General features: G+C 28.4%; 9 protein-coding genes across 9 annotated transcripts; 1 reads left to right on the forward strand and 8 right to left on the reverse strand. All coding sequences in view use genetic code 12, as the record gives it.

The window, feature by feature from the left end:
• Positions 1-1,403: 1,403 nt before the first annotated feature.
• Positions 1,404-3,213, reverse strand: KGF54_004822 (uncharacterized protein; the record flags this gene model as incomplete). The annotated part of the gene is made up of 2 exons (XM_051765562.1): positions 1,404-2,773; positions 2,979-3,213. 2 exons carry the CDS (start codon positions 3,211-3,213, stop codon positions 1,404-1,406), a joined length of 1,605 nt encoding a protein of 534 aa, XP_051618863.1.
• Positions 3,214-4,239: 1,026 nt separating this feature from the next.
• Positions 4,240-6,045, reverse strand: KGF54_004823 (uncharacterized protein; the record flags this gene model as incomplete). Its single annotated transcript, XM_051765563.1, has 1 exon — positions 4,240-6,045. One exon carries the CDS (start codon positions 6,043-6,045, stop codon positions 4,240-4,242), a length of 1,806 nt encoding a protein of 601 aa, XP_051618864.1.
• A 250-nt stretch (positions 6,046-6,295) lies between these two features.
• On the reverse strand, positions 6,296-7,654 carry DFG5 (putative mannan endo-1,6-alpha-mannosidase; the record flags this gene model as incomplete). Its single annotated transcript, XM_051765564.1, has 1 exon — positions 6,296-7,654. One exon carries the CDS (start codon positions 7,652-7,654, stop codon positions 6,296-6,298), a length of 1,359 nt encoding a protein of 452 aa, XP_051618865.1.
• Positions 7,655-8,386: 732 nt separating this feature from the next.
• KGF54_004825 (uncharacterized protein) lies at positions 8,387-9,430 on the reverse strand (the record flags this gene model as incomplete). The annotated part of the gene is made up of 1 exon (XM_051765565.1): positions 8,387-9,430. One exon carries the CDS (start codon positions 9,428-9,430, stop codon positions 8,387-8,389), a length of 1,044 nt encoding a protein of 347 aa, XP_051618866.1.
• A 255-nt stretch (positions 9,431-9,685) lies between these two features.
• Positions 9,686-12,217, reverse strand: ZCF9 (Zcf9p; the record flags this gene model as incomplete). The annotated part of the gene is made up of 1 exon (XM_051765566.1): positions 9,686-12,217. One exon carries the CDS (start codon positions 12,215-12,217, stop codon positions 9,686-9,688), a length of 2,532 nt encoding a protein of 843 aa, XP_051618867.1.
• Positions 12,218-12,793: 576 nt separating this feature from the next.
• On the reverse strand, positions 12,794-14,782 carry KGF54_004827 (uncharacterized protein; the record flags this gene model as incomplete). The annotated part of the gene is made up of 1 exon (XM_051765567.1): positions 12,794-14,782. The coding sequence occupies one exon, from the start codon at positions 14,780-14,782 to the stop codon at positions 12,794-12,796; it is 1,989 nt and encodes a 662-aa protein (XP_051618868.1).
• Positions 14,783-15,029: 247 nt separating this feature from the next.
• PHHB (4a-hydroxytetrahydrobiopterin dehydratase) lies at positions 15,030-15,395 on the forward strand (the record flags this gene model as incomplete). The annotated part of the gene is made up of 1 exon (XM_051765568.1): positions 15,030-15,395. The coding sequence occupies one exon, from the start codon at positions 15,030-15,032 to the stop codon at positions 15,393-15,395; it is 366 nt and encodes a 121-aa protein (XP_051618869.1).
• A 78-nt stretch (positions 15,396-15,473) lies between these two features.
• Positions 15,474-18,782, reverse strand: POM152 (Pom152p; the record flags this gene model as incomplete). Its single annotated transcript, XM_051765569.1, has 1 exon — positions 15,474-18,782. One exon carries the CDS (start codon positions 18,780-18,782, stop codon positions 15,474-15,476), a length of 3,309 nt encoding a protein of 1,102 aa, XP_051618870.1.
• Positions 18,783-19,484: 702 nt separating this feature from the next.
• KGF54_004830 (ATP-dependent RNA helicase) lies at positions 19,485-23,219 on the reverse strand (the record flags this gene model as incomplete). Its single annotated transcript, XM_051765571.1, has 1 exon — positions 19,485-23,219. The coding sequence occupies one exon, from the start codon at positions 23,217-23,219 to the stop codon at positions 19,485-19,487; it is 3,735 nt and encodes a 1,244-aa protein (XP_051618871.1).
• Positions 23,220-23,392: the final 173 nt, after the last annotated feature.

Below are 23,392 nucleotides of genomic sequence, written 5' to 3' on the forward strand. Positions count from 1 at the left end.
GTTTTTTATTGACAACAAAAAAATCCCTATTTGAGTCGCCCCACAGTCGGTCCAGGGTCGGTCGTTGCAAAACTTGATTTGAAACAAATGTCCCTAATTTTGTGACATAGATAAGAAAGTATGAAATTAAAAATTTATTATATGTTAAATGTATGAATTGATTAAAATAAAGATTAAAATGTATGATAAGAGTTTATGCACAAAACAAAAAATACCAAAGATAATAAAATATTATCAAAATTAGGTAAAAACTTGCATTAATATGCATGATTCTTGTATTTATAATTGCATACCAATTAAAATCATCAAAAAAATCAATTTTGCATAACTTGCAAACTTATTACTTGTAGCATATAACACAAGATATTTCATAGTTACTATGAAGGTTGATTAATATTCTGTGAAAAGCGAGTTATTTTCAGAATTTGCTGCATATAAAAAAGGTCTATTTGAATCTTTGTTGTCGTAGAAATTGATCAAAGCTCTAGGTCAACACACTGCTTCTCCTAATTCATTTTATGTAATTCCTTAACTCTTATATTTAACAAAAAAATATAGAGATACGAGTACAAATATGCATGAAAGCACTTGGCGTCTTGTTTAAAATTGTTATTTTGTTGTCAATTTTGTATCACCAACTACCAACTCCATAACATCTCTGGAATTGTATTTATCATTAATTTTAAAATTTCATTTCAATATTAATTTATTAAGAAGTTCTTTATACTCCTGATGCAAACCAGTATGAAGGTCTTTACTGAAATAGCCATTCACAACTAATGATTGTATAACAATTACCAAACTTTGGTATGCGTGGCATTTCGACTAATGATGTCCTATACAAACTCAACCCCTCAAAACTTTTGACTCCACTCCTTAAACTGAATTATTAGGAGGGGGTATCACTAAGAATATAAGATATAATCTTAGTAAGATATAATAATTCCAGATTTATAAGAAGGGTACACATTGTTTCAATTTACAGTATTGAACTACTATAGTTCTCAAAATATAATATATAATTTTATTTTTAATCAGTAAGAATAAAATTTTTAACAGCACCATCGTGAAATTTGGTTCATCCATTTGTAATACCCCTATAACTTGATTTACGTTCTTGATAAGAACAGTTCTCGATATTTAATAGTTGATTTTGGAACTTCGAAACAATGTAAAATAATTTATTACCTTAGAAAGTATAATTTACATTAATATATTAAGCTGCAAGTTTACAATGACTCTAGACCTACTCTATATATAAAAGAAGTATTCCCTAGCCATAAATCATAATTTTTTTTTGATATTGTACAAATTCATATTTTGAAGAATATTGATAAATTCAACTCATCATATATTTTAATTTTCTTTTGAAACCATAGCTTCAATGTTAGATAATTGAGCACTTAATATTCTGTATATAGCTCTTTCATCTGTTCTCTTTCAAGGAAACCAATATAATTCTTTTTAGCTCTAAAATTCCAATCTAAAATTAATAATACAATTGCAATACCTAATACAGCTGATGAATAATTCATATTTCCTGCTAAAACTGGCATACCAAATGGGAAACTATAAAATATAACTGAATAAAGAACCCAAAATACTAACACTAAATTACATACTAAACCAATTTTTCCCAAAAAGAATGGTCCAGGTTTTATTTGATTTCTTTTGATAATAAACATTATAACTGATGGTAAATAAGAAATGTAAACAAAAGTAATACATGAAACAATAAGTGCAGTATAAGCAGTAGTTGATGCCATGTATAAACAACCAATAACACCAACCCAGAAACAATTCATAATGTGAGCATTTACAGGTGTTTTAGTTTTTGGATGAACAACTGACCAAAATTGAGACCAAGGTAAACCTTTATCACGACTAAAAGACCAAGCAAGACGTGCTGACCAAGTATGACAACCAATATTACAACCAACTAAAGTTATAAATATTAAAAATTCTAATCCGACAGCAGCTGCCTTTGATTCTGTAGCTTGATAAAAGATATCCATTATAGGTGCTCCAGTAGTTGAACTGTAAATAGCATCTAAATTTCTGATACAATAAAATACAGCAATAGCAAATGGCATGGAAGTAAGAAAACCAACAACAACGGTGGCAACAATAGCTTGTGGAATTTGAACAGCTGGATTAAGTGATTCTTCGGCAAGATGAGTAGCACTATCTAAACATGAAAAACCCCAATTAACATTCATCATAGCAGTTAAGAAAGCTATTGCATCACTTGACCAACCAGTTTGATTATTAAATTCAACAAATACAAATTTAGCAGTTTCAAATTCTCCACGATGCATAGCCAACACAACAATTATGATAATAATGAATGATGAAATTGAACATACTAAAGTGGCTTTAGATAAATATGGTAATGGTTTTTCGTAAACATTGAAAATCATAATTGCAATATTCAATAATTCATAAGTTAAAAATACATGCCAAGTTTGAACCGATTTATCTGGATGATATAACATATACATTCCTACTACTGCTGAAGAAGCACCAACTGTAACTGATGCAGATGTAAACAAAGAACCACTCCAAGCTAACCATCCAGTAGCATAACTCAAAAACTTATTGTATTTTGCAGGTGTCAATTTCATAGTCCAGTAAATTTGTCCACTAGCATTTGGATAAGCACTTGAAAGTTCACCTAATGTAATAGCTATACAGATTGCAAATGCAAACATAATTATTGTACCATATATGATCATCATTGGACCACCTGCGACAATTGTTGCAATTAACGAAGCTAAAGGTAATAGTTAGTATTTTGTCTTCTAAAAATTCTTTTCAACTATAAAATAAACCTCTAATGCCGCAACTCAAAAACATTATTTTGGTTGCAAAATGTAAAAACTTTTGAAACAAATAAAATATTTGTGTAATAAAAAATTCTTGTATGCAGATTTATACAAAATAGTATCGAAAATACTGAAATCATTTACAAAACATACCACTCACTGCCAACCACGCGTTTGAAATGGTCATACCAAGACCCATAATTGATATCAAACTAAAGTTTCTTTTCAATTCTGGTGCATATCCAGTATCTGCAGAAAATTCTAAATTTGCTTGAGCTTCTCTTAATAAATGATTTGCTTCTTTATCATTGGTCACAACTTTTGAGCTATGAACTTTAACTGGTTCTACAAATATTGTAGTTTCATTTTGTTCAACTGAACTTGACATTTTTGTAGTCTTGATTTAGTTGTTGATTGACATTGTAATTACAGATTTGGTGGTTGATAGTTTGTTTATATATATCTAGTTTGGTTTATGAGATAAGAGGGGTGGTGAAGTAAAGTAAATATAATAGAAGGTAAATAATATGTCCTTCTCCACATAAATATTTCTTATTTATTTAAGATTTATTATAAATTTCAGCTGAAAATGTAATACTGCTCAAATCTCTTGAATTGTCTAGTATGCGTGAGCTTATTGTGTATAACATTTTTTTAGCTTTAAATTATATAATATCGGTGATAAATGTACGATTATTAAATAGCCTGCATTATTCTGCTTTTCGAATTATTATATACTATTCAATGGATTTATTAACTCGAAATTAAAATACATATAGTTGATAAACCCTTGATCGTAAGTTCAATATGTATTAGGTCATTTAATGCATGTCAAGAACTTACGATATCTCAAATCTTTCAAATCGTAAAAGGGTTTGATTTATTTTCTGACAATAACGTTGATCAGCTAAAAGTCACTATATCAAGTTCAAATTTTACTATCTTTCTCCGAAAGTGATCAAATTTACTTGTAGAAGATGAGATTCTAACTACTTTGCAAAACAACTGTCATTTTGTTTTGGTGGCAGACTTTAGATATAACAAGATTTACCAATGGCTCAAAATTGACGTCAAAACTGAATAATACAAAAAGTTGACCTATTTTGGATAAAAAAATAATCAGTAATATTATATTTAACAGGAATATAATATTTTTCATGTAACAAGATTAAAAAAAATCAAACTTAGTCTTATCTCAAATTTTTAATATTTTGATTCATCCATGGATTTTTACTGCTAGATAGCCAAATAGACCTAAATTAAGATTAGAGTTGTTCAAAAAATAAATGTTTGAGTTATATCTAAAAATTAATACTAAAACGTTTTCACAATCTAGACAAAGATTAATGAAACTAGACCTTCATGAATTTTTACACAAAAAGTTTCAGCAGAATCTTCTATTAATTTATAAACGTTAATCATTATCATCATCGTCATCATCATCTGAGTCATTTATTAAACCAGCTTGCATTAAAATTTGATCCCAATCACTAAACATTATTACAAAAAATGTACTCAAAGCAATAATAAACATCCCTGAACCAACTCCAATCCATAATCCATATAATTTATAACCTAAATATTTACTTAATATCAATGCTAATGGTAACGCAAATGCATAATATGCAATAAAATTTATTAATCCTCCAATTTTTTGTAATCCTTGAGCTCGTAATATCCCACTATTTACAGAAGCTATACCATCAAAAATTTGTAAGATTGCAACTAACGGGTTTAATAAATTTTCTATAAGGTTGACAACTGTTGGATCATCTGTGAAAATATGAGCCAATTGAGTTCTAAATGTAAATAGTATTAAACAATTTAAACTTGAAACAACAAGTGATCCCATCATTGCAATTCTTGTTGATATTAATGAAGCATTTAGATTTTGACCACCTATAAAATTTGCAATTCTAGTAGATGCTGCTATACTCACAGCAAATGGTACCATATACGCTATTGATGCAATACTTGATACAGCACTTTGAGCAGCTAATGCTGTAGTTCCAAAGTAAGACGCAAATAATGTCATAATTTCATATGCTAAATACTCTGATTCAATCATTACAATACCTGGTAATGCCAATTGACCAATTTGACCCCAATCTGAAAATATTTCTTTAATTGGTGCTATTCCAAACCAACCTTTTTTACCATCAATGAATTTAACGTAAAGCACCAATAATATTGACATCATCCAAAAATTTATTACAGTCGCAATTGGTGATCCAATATATCCTAATCCAAATTTTTCATTCCATACTAAAAACCAAGATAAACAAATATTTATTGGAGCACTTATAAATAAAACACCAGTTCCTGCTTCAAATATTCCTTGACTTTGTAAAAATCTCTTTGAATTTTCAAAAAAAATATATGCTGGTGCCCCCAATATAAGTATCCTTAAAAAAGTTGAAGTCAAATATACAACATCCTCATTATCTATAATATACCTTAATACATATGCACTAAACCACCAAAATAAACCACATGGAATAAATAATACCCACGAAAACATAATACATCTTTGTACAAATAAACTCATCATTTCATAATTACCAGCTCCAACAGCTTGAGGACATAGTGTATCTAAAGCAGTTGCTGTGCCTTCAAATATAGCAAATGTTATAGTTGAAGTCATTGTTGCTAAACTTACAGCTGCTAATTCATTTGTACCTAATTTCCCAACGACTATTAAACAAACGATTGAAAAAAAATGTTCTAGTATAAAAGTTATAATTAATGGTGATGAATGACGAAATAGTACATAAGATTCATGAATATAATTAGTTTTAATTTTCATAAAATCTTCCCATTTTTGTGAATTCTTGGATGAGTTTAAACTTGATCGCCTTCTACCTCTACTTCCGTATATATTGGCATTAAACATATCTTCTTCTTCTTCAATTTCTGCTACTCTTCTATTACGTTCCTCAACTAACCATGAATGAAACAGTTCTTGATCTTCATTTGTATGAGCACTACTTAATGAATCGGGTAATGATCTTGATGTACTAACACTTGCTGTATCACTTATATCTTCTTCTTCAAATTCGGAACCATTTTCTATTAAACTCAAAAAAGATCTATCATCATCATCTTCTCCATATTTAAACATAGGTTGTTTAGTTGATGGCGGAATGAATAGTTTTCTTCGTCTGAAAGCTGCACCATTATTAACGTTTGCTAAGTTATTGATCGATGTAAATAAAACCATCTTGTAATCATTGACTAGTACTTAAGTCTTTCTTGAACAAATTGAAGTCGTTCTTCTTTGTGAAAGTTGTTGGTAAATTGAAATAATTCAATACTTTCGGAGTTATATCTTATTTTCACATAATAGAATATTATCGCGCAATGTTGCGCCTTTTATAAATTATTTAACAATTGTAACAGTTTTCAAAAAAGTATGAGCTTTGTAATAGAAATCAATTCTTTATACAATGTACACAACTAGAATCTAAATACTAAAGAAACATCCAAACTGATCCTCCAAGTATTACAGCAAGTACAATAACAGTAAGAGCAATAGCGCCTCCTCTATCTTTCGAAGTAACTTTAATTTTATTTTTATTTTGAGAATCTTGAGAATCTAATCCAGCAGCATAATTACTTCTATTTTGTCCTCCTGTAGCAATACTCAAAGGTCTTTTTACAATTAATGACATGATTGTTTCTAACGCTGAGGATTGTTCTCCTAATCCATAAACACCATCCCAACCAGAATGAGACCAATTTTCACCACAGGTTACACCATCACTACCACCAGAACATGATTGTGCAGCAGCTTCAGCACTTTTTTCTAAATATGGGTCAATTTGATCAGCAAAATCAGGTATAATTAATTTAGTTAAACCCAAGCATCTTGCAAATAATGAACGGAAAGATCTTTGATCATTATTACATAAATTAGAAGGTTGACAAGTAGTTTCTTGCATGACTTTATCTTGAGTGAAAAAATATGAAGTTGAAGCCTCAACAATTTCATCTGCACGAGTTTTCCAAATTTCATCACCAGTAACATTATATAAATAAGCGCAACCACTCATAAATACACCATAAGTATATGACCATCTTAAATCAGTAACTTTAGTACAATTATCATCAACATTTGCACCATCATAAACTCTAAAATTACCATTATCTTCTTCAGTTAAAAATTTTACATCATCCATCCATTTCCAAACTCTTTCTGCTGCATCAACATAAACAGTTTTATTACCAGTATATGCTGCTAATCTTGCAGCAATATGAAATAAACAACCGTTTGAAATAGAATTTTTATAATTATAACCAGAATTCCAAGTGAAAATTTGCCATCTTAATCCACCACCACAATGTTGATTATCCCATCTTGCATTCATTGTATTAAATATAGCTTGAGCCATTTCTAACCAAGAATGAGAATCTGGATTAGTAAAATTTCTTTCAACTGCTTGCATAATTGCCATACCCCAAACACCTTGATCATCATTACCTTCAGTCATTGACTGATTAGATGGAATATAATTGTAATTTTCTCCAGCTTGATGATACATACCATCATGAATCCATTTTTGTAATGTTTCATTATGAGGATCACAATATGTAAAATAATCAACTAATCCACCAAATGTTTCACCTGCATTCCACCAATAATTTGGTTGAGCAAACATTCCAATTACTCCTCCAGGTCTGAAACCTTCATAATAATTCCAAATCCCATCTGCAACAACTTTTGCAGCAGCACAAACTGAATCATTACTTTGTATTTGAATGTCGATTGATAAAACAGATGATATAAATAATAAATAAAATAAAGATATTAGTTTGATTAAATTGAACATATTGAATTATATTTTTGAACCAGATCTACTGGATTTTGTATTTTATTTATAATATAACTTAAGATTTACGAAATTTTTGTGGAAGTTTCTTGAGATTTAATTAGCGTTTGATAATGATTTTTAAATAAACAAATGAATCTGTCGTAGTTTAAAGATAGATTAATAATGATTAATAATATGAAACGTGAAACGTTAATGTTATTTAATTGAAAGTAAAGTTATATTGTAATATATTGGCTGAGTTTTATTTTATAATTATTAGAATAAATTTTTTATTAAATAAAATTCAAAAAGTTCTTGATCTTTTTTTTTTGTTTTTTCTTTTCTCTCTTTGTACCTAATATTTAATAATAGTCTAACTTTTTATGATTAGACTCTAAAGGGTTATTGTTTCAAATTTTGTAAATTATGGAATTCAAGTTGGATAGCCTAAAATTGGTAGAGTTTAACTAGGTATTGTACTTATGCGGTAAGTCAATTAACCCAACTAAATCAAATTTGTTTGCAAAGAGGAGGAATATTTATCAAACTCTGTTACAACTTTAGTTTAATTTGTTTACAATAATGCATAATGTATTAAAATAAAGATCTAAATTTAGATGAATTACAAAGCTATAAATTTGTATTAAACCTGAAATTGATTTACAATAATTAGTCTTAGTCAACTTCAACGTTTTATATTGACCTATATACTTTTTTTGAACAATTCTTTATACACTCTTAAAAAGTATACTAATTCCAGTCAAATAGTTTTAATAATTGCGTAAGATTAGTAATGACAATTCTATTATTTGCAAGCACCAAAGGTTCATCATCGGAATCATCATTTGTAGATAATTCTTTTTCTTGCAGACTTAAAGCACAAGCATCATATTGAGGATTACTTTCTCTATTTTTTGTTAAATTAAGACTATGAGATCCATCACGATCTAATAAAACACCATTCCAACCAGATTTTATAGATCCAATAAAATCTTCATTATAATTATCACCAATTTGATAACAACCACTTAAGAATTCTATGGGTACATTTTTACCCTTATAGTTTGGATTAATTTCTGATTTGTATTCAACTAAAGCAACTTTATCATAAAACACTTTTTCACCTTTTGAATGATCTAAATTATAACTTAAAAATACATTATCACAATGTAAAATTTCATTACAATGGAAAAATTGTCTTATTTTTAACGATTCCAATATTGTTAATGCTCTTTCATCTGAATTACTACATGCTACTAATCTCACATTTTTGTCTTTTAAAAATTTTAAAGTTGGTATTACATCAGGATATAATTCATATGCTTCATTACTTGTAAAATGATGAATTAATCTATGAGCTAAAGCATTTAATTTTTCATCATCTTGTTTTGATTCACCACTTGAATAAATTCTTTTAACTAATTCAGCCCACCAAGTATCAGTATTTTCAAATTTGGGATTTCCTTTACCATAATTTGGATATTCTTTCATCATTTCATCATATATTTTGGGAAAATCTTTTGTAATTGATTCTAATGATTTGTTAATACCAAATTCATGTTTCAGTATGTCATAATATTGATCAGGTACTGACTTTTTTGGATAGTATAAAGTACCAAATAAATCAAAACTAATTAGATTAGGTTTAGGAAATTGATTTTTTGATTCTCTTATCATTTGCATATTTTCAACAGTAAATGGATTTGATGCTAAGTGAGATTTTGTGGTTACTTTTCTGAATGTCTGGAAATAAATAGATCTTGATAAGATCAGTCTTTTAGTCAATTGCAACATTGAAGATAAATGAATTGATAAATAAGTTAGTCATTTGAATTATTGTAATTTCAATAATTTGATTTATTAATTGAAGTTTTAGATTTTAAGAATTTATAATTGCGACTCTTTTTAGTATATATGCAAAAGTACTTAATTAATTTTGAAACGGTTAAAAGGGTAAAGAATTTCAAGAGTAAATAAAATTTACAAGACTAATATTAACAATTAAATAAATAAATAGGTTTAATAAATAGGTAATGCTAATTATTACTTCTAACCTAAAAGAACTTCCCATCCCCATTCTCTCATTATACTTGACCAATGAGTTTTAGAATTAAGAAATCCACAAGAATCAGGATTAACATTATTAATCAATTGATCATAATTAATAAATGACATTAGATTTTTAGTTGAATCATCTTTTATATTATTTGTTGCTTCAACATTTTGTAATTCATCTTTCCTTTTCCAAACTTCTTTAACAACTTCATAAGTTCTATCAACGTTTCCAATCCACATTTTATCTGATAAAAGTTTCCAACGAGATTTACACCATTCTCTTTCTTCTCCTAAATTAGCTTCACATGATGCTACTAATAATGGAAAAATATGAGTTATACAAGTATTTGAAGATTTTGGTATTGATGCTAACAATATGAATATTTTTTCAGCTAATGCATGAGATGATAATGATGGAATTTCAGGAACTGCTTGATGTAAAAATAATAATGCTGAATATCTATATGCTTCAGCAGTTGCAAGACATGATGATAAATCCCAAGTTTTTGAACCATTTTCATCTTCATTTTCTAACATTTTAGAATTTATAGTTGGTTTCCATTCAGTTAATAAATGTTTTAATTCTGATGCATGAGTTATTGTATGTAATGTATTTCTTTTCTTCCATTTACCATCTGATTTATTTTTTCTAATTTTTATAACCAAGGTTGCAACTTTCCCAATTATTGGGAATAATGATTGTCCACAACCTAATAAAGGATCAACTACTTCTGAATCATAATTAAAATCATCAAATTCATCAAAAAATGTATATAATTTATCTGATGCATCACTTTTTTCCAGTGGAGATTTTGCTTCTAATCCTTTTTTCTCTTGTTGTAACATCGACGTGATTGTCGCTACTAAATCCACCCCTTTATCATCACAACTTGAATCATTTGTCATTTGAGCTAAAACTTCAAAATAAATCCAAATATTGAACAAAAAATGAATACTTTTTGGAATTACCAATATATCACTTTTATTTAAACAATCATGACGCATTTTTTCATATTCAAATTGATCAATTAAAACCAATTTATTTTTCAATTGTAACATATTAACATCATTAAAATCAATTGGTGAATTTTCATTTCTAATCTTATTACTTCTAATTCTTGCTTGTTCTTCTTTTAATAAAGTTAATATTTTATTTATTATACTTTTTGCACCTTTTAAATGAGCGATACCACTTGAAGTTTGAGTATCCCAACTTTCACAAACTGCTAAATTTAAACAAGTGACTAATCCGATATCAGCTGGAAAATCTCCCTCCCCACCATTTTCCATTTTAGATAATCCACTAGCTAGTTCCAATATACATCTTTTCATATAAGTATAACCTCTTGATTTGAGCTCCTCTGTTGATGAAACAACTCCATTTGAACCAGCCAAATGAAATAAAGTCATGGATGCTATTGAATTATATAAACAATTATATCTTGGTACTAAAGGTAGTATCATATTTCTCCATGGGTTTTCATGAATGCCATTTTTTATAGACATTAACCCCGATGTATATTCTGAATAGAGAAATAAAATTTGTTCTTGTTCTGCTGATTTAGCTAATGCTTTATTATTGTCAAAATGGGGTGATGGTGCAGTTGATATTTCGAAATGAGCCGGTTTATTACTTAAATTTAATGGAGATAAAGTTTCCACAGATGGTATATCAACATCTTCTGAATTAAATGCAAAATTTAAAATGGCTGATAATGAAGGAGATAAATTGATTTCAAATTCTCGATCTTTAGTTAGATGCTTCTTAACTAGTGGTTGGTTTGGATTTATAATGTTATCAAAATTAGGTAAAAATACTGTTTCTTTTGGAGTTTCCAGTTTTTCAATTTCCACTATTGCTGCATCTGCTAAGGAATTTAAATCATTATTTTTGAAAGCTTGTATATCACATCCAACCGTCAGGTCCGAATAAGATCTACTTAACACAGAAGTAGTTGGTGATTGTTGTGGAGGTGGTATGATTGCATGACTATATCTACGTTGAGGTTGTGGTTGAATTTGAGGAGTCGTCTGAGTTAAAGCTTCTGGTTGTAGCTGTTGTGATACGTTAATTGATTTTGTTTCTGGTAATACAGTTGTTGTTGAATTTGGATTAAACCCTTTAGAAATTAATTCAGTTTCTTTTGCAATTTCTTCAATTGATCTACCAGTAACCGAAAAACTTGCTAATTCCAAATGTTTTTGTAAAGATTTATCGTTTATGCGAGGTTTATCATCATTAAACAGTTTCCATTTAAAATTTGTTGCATAACCTCCACATTCAATATTTTTTTTATTACAATTTAAACAAGTTGGTTTTGTTTCATCACATTTCAATCTCTTCTTTTTACATGTTAAACAACCATTTCTTGATTTAGTTCTTGATTTCAATCCATTAACTAGAACTTTTTTATTTGTTGAATCTAATTTAGGTTTTGTTGATGGTTTTTTAATACCTGTAATAGTTGTTGTTGAACTAGTTATCCCTGTTGTAGTATTTGATCGTACACTGGATACTGAAGTCATATATGGTATTAATTTTGATTTCTTATGTTGTAATTGATATATACTACTAAACTTGAATATTTTAATGAATTAAATGTAAATTCATAACTGTAAAAGTATAATTAAAGCGGAGTAAAAATGATATAAATTTATAAAATAATTTATTATAAATCATTAAAACTAATCTTTTAAAGTATAATCAAGCATTATCATAATAAAAGTTTTTAGGAATCAATTAATATATTATTTAAATTCAAATAATCTCGTTATATTTGATTTTTCTTTTTTTTCTATGTAAATTAATTTTGTGTATGTTAGATAAGAGAATTTTTAATCTCTTTCGTATTTGGTTACTTAATTTGGTAATAAATTCCATGTTTCAAAATACAGTTTATATATACGTTTCAAATTCAATAATATAAAGATTATCAACTTTATTTTAAAGTTTTAACATCAATTGTACCCTGAGCAAGGAAGACAATATTTACATATTGATAATCGCATGAGAATTAATTATACAAAGTTTTATACTTTTATCTATTAAATTACCTACTTTTTTTTTTGTATTATATAACTCCCAAAAAACAAAAATTAAAATTAATCAAAAGTAAAACAATCAACGCCTAATTTAAATCTATACATGCAATTTGAGCTATTTATAAACTCATCTTCAATTTCACCAATCTTATCGGAACTTTTAGTAAGATATCTTATCCATGGAAAACAAGAATATTCTAATTGTTCTTCTTTAATCGACAAATATGATAATTTTAAACCTGAATATGTAAACATTGGAATTTTAAAAGTTAAAACTATATCATCACTTTTAAATGTTTGTTTAATTTTTTTTAACATTTGTTTATTTGATGTTGAAGTTTTATTTCCATTAACTCCATAAAAATCATTTAATTCATTTAAGGTATCATTATTTTCAATTTCATTCATATCCTCTTCATCATTAATATCTCTTTGAGATAAATTTTTTTTACTTACTTTTCTCAAAATATAATTCGAAATTTTCTCAATACATATTTCATTGATATCTAATAAAGATAACTCACACATCATTCTAACAGTTTTTTTACCATCAATAGTTTCTATTTTCCAAATAATTTCCATACTATCAAATTTAAAAGAAACTTCACCATTTTCTGTCTTATATTTTAAATTTGTATCTGATAAATTTATATTAAAATAAAATGGATTAATTGGAATTCTAATAATTAAACTTCTACAATGTCTTCTTCTTGGGAAATTTGTATTTAATGTGCACAAAATTTGTAATCTTCCGTTAATTTTATCAATTTTAAATACTGGTTTGACTAGTAACAATGGTAATTTCTTTTTATTCTTATGTTGTTCAACATGATATGTCATTAGTATAAATTTATCATCCGGTGGTATAAATGTAACAATATTTTCTCTATAAATTTTGGATAATTCAATACATTGGTGGAATTGAATATTTCTAATTGGTATTTTATGACGAGGTTTATTTGTGAGTAATGAATTTTGCAGTGATGATTGCAGTATTGCATCATCTAGATCATCTTCATCTAATAAGTTATCATTATCGATTATTTGATTTTCTGGCAATTCGTCTTGTTCTTCTTCAACTCTTGTTGCTTCAATAACATCTTCATTTTCAATAGTTGACATATAATTTTCATTAAATCCAACTCTGCAGATGGGTATTCCCGATAAATAAGATTTTACTACACAAGTTCCATAAATTTCATTTCTTTTTATAGTTGATGTTTGTAAATCAAAAATAAATTCACAATCTTCAATTATATCAATAAAAATTTCATTTTTGGCATAAAAAATACCTTTTGGTCTCCAATTTATAGCTGATGAATATGTACGTAAAATGGAACTATTCACAACACCTGTTTGGTTTTTTAAAACATCTGTTTTTACTGCTTGATTATGAGTTGATTTTATATCTTCAGTAGCTTTATTCTTTTTATTTTTATTTTTAGTTTTCTTTTTTTCATCAGGATCTTCTTCTTCGTCACTTTCATTTGAATCATCACTAATATTCCCATTTTCTTGATCATATTTGGGTAAATTTGGTTCTACTTTTATATATTCCTCGAGTAATTTATAATCAGTAATTTGTAAGATTCCGAAATCTAAACATTCATCTATTAATTCTGATATTAATATTGAATTATCTTGTATTACTTCTTTTGTTAGATTTTTTTGCTTTTGATGATGTAGTATTTTTTGTCTTGTTTTACATAAATAATGTAGTAGTATTAAATGGAAATTTTTTAAAAACATAATGACCAGCATTACATTTATATTCTTGTTTGTTACAGCTAATATGACTATATCATTTTCACATCGTATAAAGATATATGATAATTTTTCATTCTCTAGTACTGGAACTAATTGATCTGATGATAAATTTATGATTTGTTTATAAAATGAGTTTAGTATAATTGAATCTTCAGGTATATGATCTTCGTGAAATCTTCTACTTATTAAACATTGAAAATTTGTAGAATCTAAAATATTAAAATCATTGTTATTATTATTATTATTAATTGGAATATGTAATACATATAAAGCTGAAACCATAATCTTTTCTCCAAATAGTTTGAATCATGGAGACTCTTTTAATTATACTGTATTTGTTGTAATGTTTAGAATATATTTGTTGAAAAATGTGTAAAAATTGATCTAATTATGTTTTTGATTCACGTAAATTTAAATTTTGAATCATAGACATAATTTTTTCTTGTCGATGTTTTAAAAGATTCTACTTCTACTAAATAATATTTTGTGTTACGGCTCACTCTAAAATGTTATAATATTCAATTTGAATATGTCAAGGAAATTACCTTCAATTTTACATGAAGAATCAATTCGTCAAGGTCTAAAGTCAATTAACTCATTAGGACAGCCCAATTGGTCTCTTAGGATAGTAGATGAATTAGGTCCACCTTCACATGTTTTAGAAGTTCATTATAAATTAAAGAATTTTAAAAAAACTTGGGAATTTTTAAATTTAATTGCAAAACAATCTGATTTAAAAAAGCATCATCCTACTATTATTACAACTTATAATAAAATAGATATTGAATTAACTACTCATGATGTTGGTAATAATATAACTGATGAAGATTTAAATTTAGCTGAATCAATACATAAAGAATATTATAATCTAATATCACAAAAACCAAACCAATAAGATATGATTTGCAACTTTCTACAACTCAAAATGTACATAATACAAACTAATTATTATTAACTTTTATATTTAAATGATTCATTCTACATAATCTATTGTTTTCACAGCTCGACAATATTTATCTTCAACTTCAATTGCTTCATAAGTACCTTCAAGACTTGCTAATACAACATATTCAAAATCCCATATATTGTTTATAGTTTCCTTTTCTAATAATTTACGTACTTTTTTATGACCTTGTTTTATATCAATAGTTCTAATATATGTTAAACTAAACGGTGGATCACCTAAAAACGTAAATACTAATTCTGTTTGATCACCTTCATGTAAATCTTCAATTAAATAATCACCTTTATTTATTTCAACACTTGGTAAATTATGGACTTGTAATTGTAAAGATTTCGATTTATCGGAATTTTTAGTAAAATTAACTAAACATTGATTTTCTCCGGAATCTTTTAATGCGTTGATGTTTAATATACCTGGTTTTGAAGCTAATCTTTCAAAATGATTATACAGTTCTGCTTTTCTATTAATATTATTGTATTCATAAAATATTGTTATTGGTGGTACACCTGACAAATTATATGCAACGTGATCTCCAACACAATAATGATTTTTTTGAGGCAAAGCCTTAAAAATGTTTGGTGGCTCGGTTATTGATAAGACATAATTGATTTGATTAGTCGTATTCAAAGTTTTAGTACATCCATTCGCATCTGAGACTTTGTCAATTTTAATTGAATAGTCACCTAATGAAAAAAACTTCATACTGTTCAATGGTAAAAATGGTTCATAAATATTTTTGAAACTAAGTGGAATTGATTTACCAGTTTCTTCATTCTTGATGGTAACTTCGATATCAAATGGATAGGAGCCTGATAACTTTATAGGGATTTTAACCAACAAATCATCATTATTTATTTTATTTTCACAAGTTTGTGAAAAATGTTTTCCCGATATGAACTGGGCAGAAGGTAATTGATTTACTTCATAAATAACAGTTGGAGTATTTGCCATAACTGATTTCCCACTATGTTTAGTATATCTTGCATCAAAAATTCTTTTGAATTTATGTTCATATTGACCATTTTCTCTACTAGGTAATTTAATCTTTATCTCATGATTTTCTATAGTCATTGTATGAGCTTCAATTTTACCATTGGGCAATTTAATTTCATAATCTACTAAAAATGGAGCTGCACCTTTTAATACTAAATTTAATTCATTAACTTGACCATTGCAAACAGATTTTAGATGAATTGTAGAATCGTCCTTGTGTTGTAAATATTCATCAGCGGAGGATATAGACAATGATGGTTTTTCAAAATAAGTTATTGTAATTTTATGATCTTTATTCATTATTTTACCTTTACATCCATCATTTTCGAAAGAATCTAAAGCATATATTCCTTCTTCATGTAATCTAATAGATGATCCTCTTAATTCAGCTCTTTGGGATTTCATTTCTTCCCCATTTAAGTTCCAGCGTTTCAAATAGATAACATCATTTGACTTCGGTCCAATTGAAGATTTATAACTTAATGGGATATCAACATATCCTCCATCAATTATTTGCTTTTTGCCTTGTTGTAATTCAATCTCAGGAATATCTGGTCTACTAATCACTTTAACAGCTTTATCCTGATTCATTATTTTAGCATTACAACCAAACTTATCTTTTGCATTGCTTAGTTTTAATTCGTAGTTTTTTCCAATCAATGATTTTGGAGTTTCAATAAAATAACTAGTGACATTCTTTTCATGTATTGTGGATACCAACTTTTTCTTGTTATGAGGATCAATAAAGTCATAATCAAATGAAAATGGACCGTTACCTTTGAAGTGCATTGGTATTTTAGCCGTTTCTCCATAGCAAGTATATATGACTGGACTATGAGATTTTAGTGAAATTTCTGAGGCTTGTCTGAAATATGTTTCATATCTATACTTGGACTCATCTAATGGAAAACCTTTTTCAAAATAATTACTATCTTTTAAGTTACTAAATACTATAGTATAACTACCCTCACTTGGTGGTTGAAATTTGAAGGAATGTGAGGCTTGACGAGAAATAAGTTCACGATTTATTTTACCAGAGTCTGTGTGAACATGTCTTAATTTACCAGACTTATTTGAGTAAATTTGGTATTGAACTTTGAATGGACTTTCACCAGTGAAATTGAAATCAAATTTATAACCCACAACACCTAAACATCTATCACTTTCTGGTTGTGCGACAATATTTAATTGTGGAGTGTCTGCTAAAATTACATTCAATGGCTTTGAATCTGCTATTTTACATGGACAAAATTTATTTTCTGCAGTAATTAATTCATATAAACCTGGTTCTGCAACTCTAATTCCTTCTTTAAGCTGTTTTCTATCTTCAAATACTTTGGTGAGATTGTTTCCATCATGAGATAATGTAACTTCAACTGGAAAATCTTCCTCTTGGAATTGTTCAGAATTTGAAATATGCAATGTCTTGGTTCCATCGATCAACAACTTTTTATCCTTGTGATAGTCTATTAATGTGACAGTTGGAGAATTTTTCAACTTTAACTTGAACCATACATCTTTATCTTTTGAAAGTGGTTGATATCTATGTAAATTACCAAAGGAGTCTTGAATTGATATTAGTTGAAATTCCAATATTGAATCCGAATTAACTTTTAAATCTTGAATATTTGAAATAATGGATTGTTCTAATGAATTTCGAAGTAATTTAACTGGTTTTAAATAACTATAATCAGATGTCCGCAATTTAATACTATTATCAATTTCTTGCTGTATGGTAATGTTTAAGGATTTGAATTGTCTTCCATCCAACTTTATATCAACATTTACAAACTCTGGAGTTGGACCATACGCTTCTAACCATGGGACTGGGAATGAGTCTTGTTCGAGATTGCTTAGGCATTTGTAATTCTTATCAAAATTGAAATGTGGTGGATAGAAAAATTTGGCCAGTGGACAATTCGATATTATAAACTCTGACTTATACGATCTTATGCTGTTACCTTTCTTGTCGAAAATGTTCTTTAATTTGTACATTCCTGGCTCTCTAATTGGGTACTCCAAATAAAACACCTTTCCGTAATCGCTGTTTTTGTTTTTTAATTTGTCTAAATGTGAGTAATCTTTTTTAAATAACTTATTTAATGAATGACCGGTATAATTATGCAATATTACTTCATTATGAGGAGTAATTTGTTGAACTTGTAGGAAACCAATACCTGAAGTTGTATTAAACTCAATTGGCATTTCCAAATTGTAGTTATTTGATAATCCCAAGCAAGTTTGATCAAAGTGAAATGGGTTCATTTTAGCTGAAGAATCTGGTAAATAATGAATTGTTAATTTTCCTTTAAAATGTGATTCCATATCAATTACTTTTGACCTAGAGATTGATTCTCCAATTATATTTAATTCTTTCTTTTGTAGTATGAACTTCCATATAGGTAGTAAGAAATTAGATAATAGTGGTAATGCATATGAACTAACTAAAAAAATCGAAATGAAGTTTAATATCAATGTAAAGAATAATGTTTTTGATGGTGAAAAAGTAAGATATTGAATATGTAAAATTGGTAAAATCCATAAAAATAGTCCATCAATTAATGCAAATTTTAAAACAAATGTAAAATTAGTTAAGTTAGTTAGTGGTATATTTGAATCTGTAAGTTCTGACTTTAGTAGTACAAGATCATATATTTTATAACTCTGTATTAAAATGAATAATGAAACAATAAATATTCTTTGTGATGCTTGATCTAGTATACTACTCGGTATCAAAGGTTGTGTCTTTCTTCCACGCTTTTGCGTCCTTCTTTCCCATCTTCTTTCATCTGGCTGTTCCATAAGGACAGAAATTGGTTGTTGTGAATTGGGGGTTTTAATGATATTTTTACGTTTTTATTTTTTGCAGATGTAAACAAACTAAAAAAATTATACAGATCTGTTAGTTCGCATTTTTTTTGTTGCAAAATATCTTCTACCATATATGATTTAAGAGTTGCAAATTAAAGCGGATCAACTTAGAGAAGTAAGAAGATTTTTTAACAATGCTATTTGTATTTCGTAAATCTATAAATTAACCCATTTTCCGTGTTGTTTTTCTTGAATGACTTTAATTGCAGGTAAATCCCATCCAACACCAGCAGTACCAATAGCAGCACCAAATCTGGGAACAACATAACATTCTCTTTTAGTTGGAGTTAAATTTTTAGGTGCATAAGGATGACCTAAAGGTTTTGAGTATGTTAACAACATAGAATTTTTAGCAATATGAGCTAATTGTTTGCCAGATATATCAACTAATGGTATCATTCTAATTTTAGGTTGTTCTTCTTGATCCTCTGGTTGTTTGGATCTTGTACTTAATGATTGATAAACAATATATGGTCCTGGAATATTACCAGTTTTTGTCATTATTGAATTTGCATGAATATAAACAAATTGTCCGTGATCAATTGGCATTACTGGACAATATGGAATTTTGACAATGCTAGACTTGTTTTGAATTTTGACATCAGATGCTACAAGATCTGCTCTTATTGCTACTTGATCAATAAAACCAGATGCAACCATTTGTTTCAAGGCAGATACTTGTTTCTTTGAAGGAACTGCTAGTTTATCAACTTGATCAAATGAGCCACCGACAGTTGAGATTAAACATCTTTCAACTATATAACTTATCTGTTTCCTTAATTTTTGTATTTCATCAACAACCTTCTGTCTTAAATAGTGAGTGGATATAAAGTTTTTAACCTGCTCTTTTTGTATATGATCCAAAGCGCAAACAGCTGATAGCAACATCATACACTCACTTGAAGAATCTAACTTGGAAAAAATGGCTTTTGATTTATAATATTTGTTCCTGAAATCTTTTCTGTCTTCCTCAGGCATATTACCAATCATCTCATTCTCCGAAATGAAAGGATCACCGACTGATAATGCTGAGACTATAGCTATAATGTAGTGAAGACATTCTTGTTGATTTCCAATAATTAATATTTTTGCAAATCTTGGACTTAATGGGAACAATGACATTTTTTTTCCTAAATCTGTTACTTGACGGTTTTCACTATCAAGAGCACCTAAAACCACAAGCAATTCTTCAGCTTGTTTTAACGCGGTCCTATCTGGAGGAGTTGGAAATGGGAAGTTCACAATTTGATCTATACCCATACTCTTCATACTCAAGACAATGCTTTCAAAAGGTGTACGGAGAATTTCTGGTAGACTGAATTGTGGGAAAAATTCTTCATAAACAGCAGATGAATAAAGTCTATAACAATGACCAGCACTTGTTCTACCTGCTCTACCTGCTCTTTGATCAGCTGATGCTTTTGAGATCCAATCAATTTCAAATGAAGTTATTCCATTCTCTTTATTATATTTTCTTTCTTTAGCTCTTCCACAATCAATTACGTATCTTATTCCTGGGATAGTTAAAGATGTTTCTGCCACATTAGTGGATACAATACATAATCTACTTCCCTTCGGTGGTTCTTCAAATACTTTCATTTGTTGATTTGTAGGTAAAAGTGAATACAAAGGTAAAACATGCAAAGGACCAATTTCTGTATTTTCAATTGCTTCTTCAAATCCTTCCTCTTCTTGATCAGATGTTGCATCATCATAATCATCATAATTTTCAGCTTCATTTAAAGTGATACTAAATTCTATATCTTCCAGTTCTTGCTGAACATTATTAGATAATTTAACTTCATCTATAATTTCATCTTCATGAACTTGTCTCTTACTTGGAAATTCTTCTTTGAGTCTTTTAACTAAATGCGTTATTTCAAATTGACCAGTCATAAATATTAAAATTCCACCAGGAGGTAGTTTTTTGTGAATTTTACATGCTTTATTAAATGCCTCTTCTTGATAATCAAATTCTGTCTTTTTATTAAAATGAACTGAAACAGGATATTGTCTAGCTTGTACATTAATGATGGGAGGTTTAATTTTAAACAATGATGAATTTTCAGAAAAATCACTAACACGTAAAGTAGCTGACATAATTATAACTTTTAATGGTTTATATTTTTCAGGATTTTCATTATGGTATTTTCTTCTCAACTTCATTACTCTGGTTAACATACCTATTAATATATCCGTGATGATATTTCTTTCATGAGCTTCATCAATAATTAGAGCAGAATATTTAGTTAATAAGAAATCAGTCATCATTTCTCTTAATAAAACACCATCAGTCATAAACTTCATAGCTGTACCGTTTTCTGTACCTTCATCTTTTATAGTTGTATCAAATCTAATTTGGTAACCTACTCTATGTTTATGATTTCCTAATTCGTTACCAACTCTTTCTGACATTGAAACTGCTGCAACTCTTCTTGGTTGAGTTATTCCAATCATTCCAGGATATAATTTATTATTTTTATTACCAAACCCAGCTTCATATAAAAATTGAGGTACTTGAGTTGTTTTACCAGAACCAGTTTCACCACACAATATTACACAATCATGATGATAAATTGCTTCCATTATCTTATGTTCTTCTGCAAAAACTGGTAATTCAAGTCTTTGTTTTTGTATTTCGTCTGATCTTTCAATATTAACTACAAATGCTTCTCTCAGTAGGTCCTTGTTGATTGGTATATAGCCCTCTTCATCGGAACTATGATCTATATCTTCTTCGTGAATGGTTGGTTTTGAATATTTTTGTTTGGTTTCTTCTGAAACTTCAGCAACGAGTGGAATATTTTCTCTATCTTCACTCTTTTTTAGCTGTTGCTCTGCCCATTCTTTAAATGAAGTTGCTATTTTTGAATGACGTGGTTTTAGCATCATGAATCTCGAGGCTTCTTCTTCATCTTCCTCCTCCCCGTCTTCTTCACTCTCATCTTCGTTATCTTCGTCTTCCTCGCTATCATTATCTTCGCTCCCTTCATTGTCACCATTTTCATCACTTTCATCACCAATCTCACCATTTTGGCTTAACTCGTCTTCCATCTCGCTTTCTTCTTCTGAATCGTCATCTTCTACTCCATTGAGCTCTTCCATTTGTTGCTTATCTTCTTCCACATCACTATCTGACGCAAAATCATCCTCTTCTTCTAGCTTCAACTTCTTTTTTTCTTCATCTTCAACTCTTTTTCTCCAACTATATTTCTTTTTTGATGCAGACTCGTCTTTTTTTATTACAGGTATATTATTAAAACCAAATCCAAATCCAGAACCACCAAACTTTGAGGGTCTATTATCCACAAACGATGACTTGACTTCATTCACATTTTCTTGAGCCAGATTCTCTTCATCAAAATCTTTGACATCTCTTTCTTCATATAAAACTCCCTTTGTATATTCATCACCTCTTCCCTGTTGTTCTAGATCCAAAGCTTCAATCATTTGTTCTTTCCTTGTTTGTTTACCTTTTCCCAATTCTTTTAATGCACTTAGTTTTGAAGTATCCATTTTTGTCTCCGCTAGTTTCTCTAGTAATGTTTTCCTTTCTTCACGCTTTAGTTGATGCTCTATATATTTATCTAATCTTTTCTTTTTTGATTTCGATAGTTTTTCACTTTTAGCATTTTGAGTATAAAGGTTTTCTTCTAGAGCTCTTTTTCTCGCTAGTCTTTCTTCTTCTGATACTGGAGCTAGTATTTCTGCATTTGAGTCTTGGTCATTGAGATTTGTAATATCATATTGTGGGTTTGTATCTTCTGTATCTGATCCTATTTCTTCTGGTTGTGTATGAAATTGTTTATTTCTTGCTTTCTTTAAAGCTGCTTGTTTAGCAAGCATACCGGTTCTCGCCTTCTCGTTGAACCTTTTCCTATATTTCCCCATCTTCGGGTGTTCTTTTTAAGTTCTTTGTTGTATATAATATAATCTTAAATGTATAGATTAACTGTAAAAATATAATTTCTATGAGAAGAGAGAATTTGAAACATTTAAATTTATTTAATTTTGCAACTTCTTTTTATCACTGATATAAGTAGATTTTACATTGTAACCTTGAT

This window comes from Candida jiufengensis (genome assembly GCF_024610255.1).
Source record: "Candida jiufengensis strain CBS 10846 chromosome Unknown scaffold1, whole genome shotgun sequence".
Classification (NCBI taxonomy): domain Eukaryota; kingdom Fungi; phylum Ascomycota; class Pichiomycetes; order Serinales; family Debaryomycetaceae; genus Lodderomyces; species Lodderomyces jiufengensis.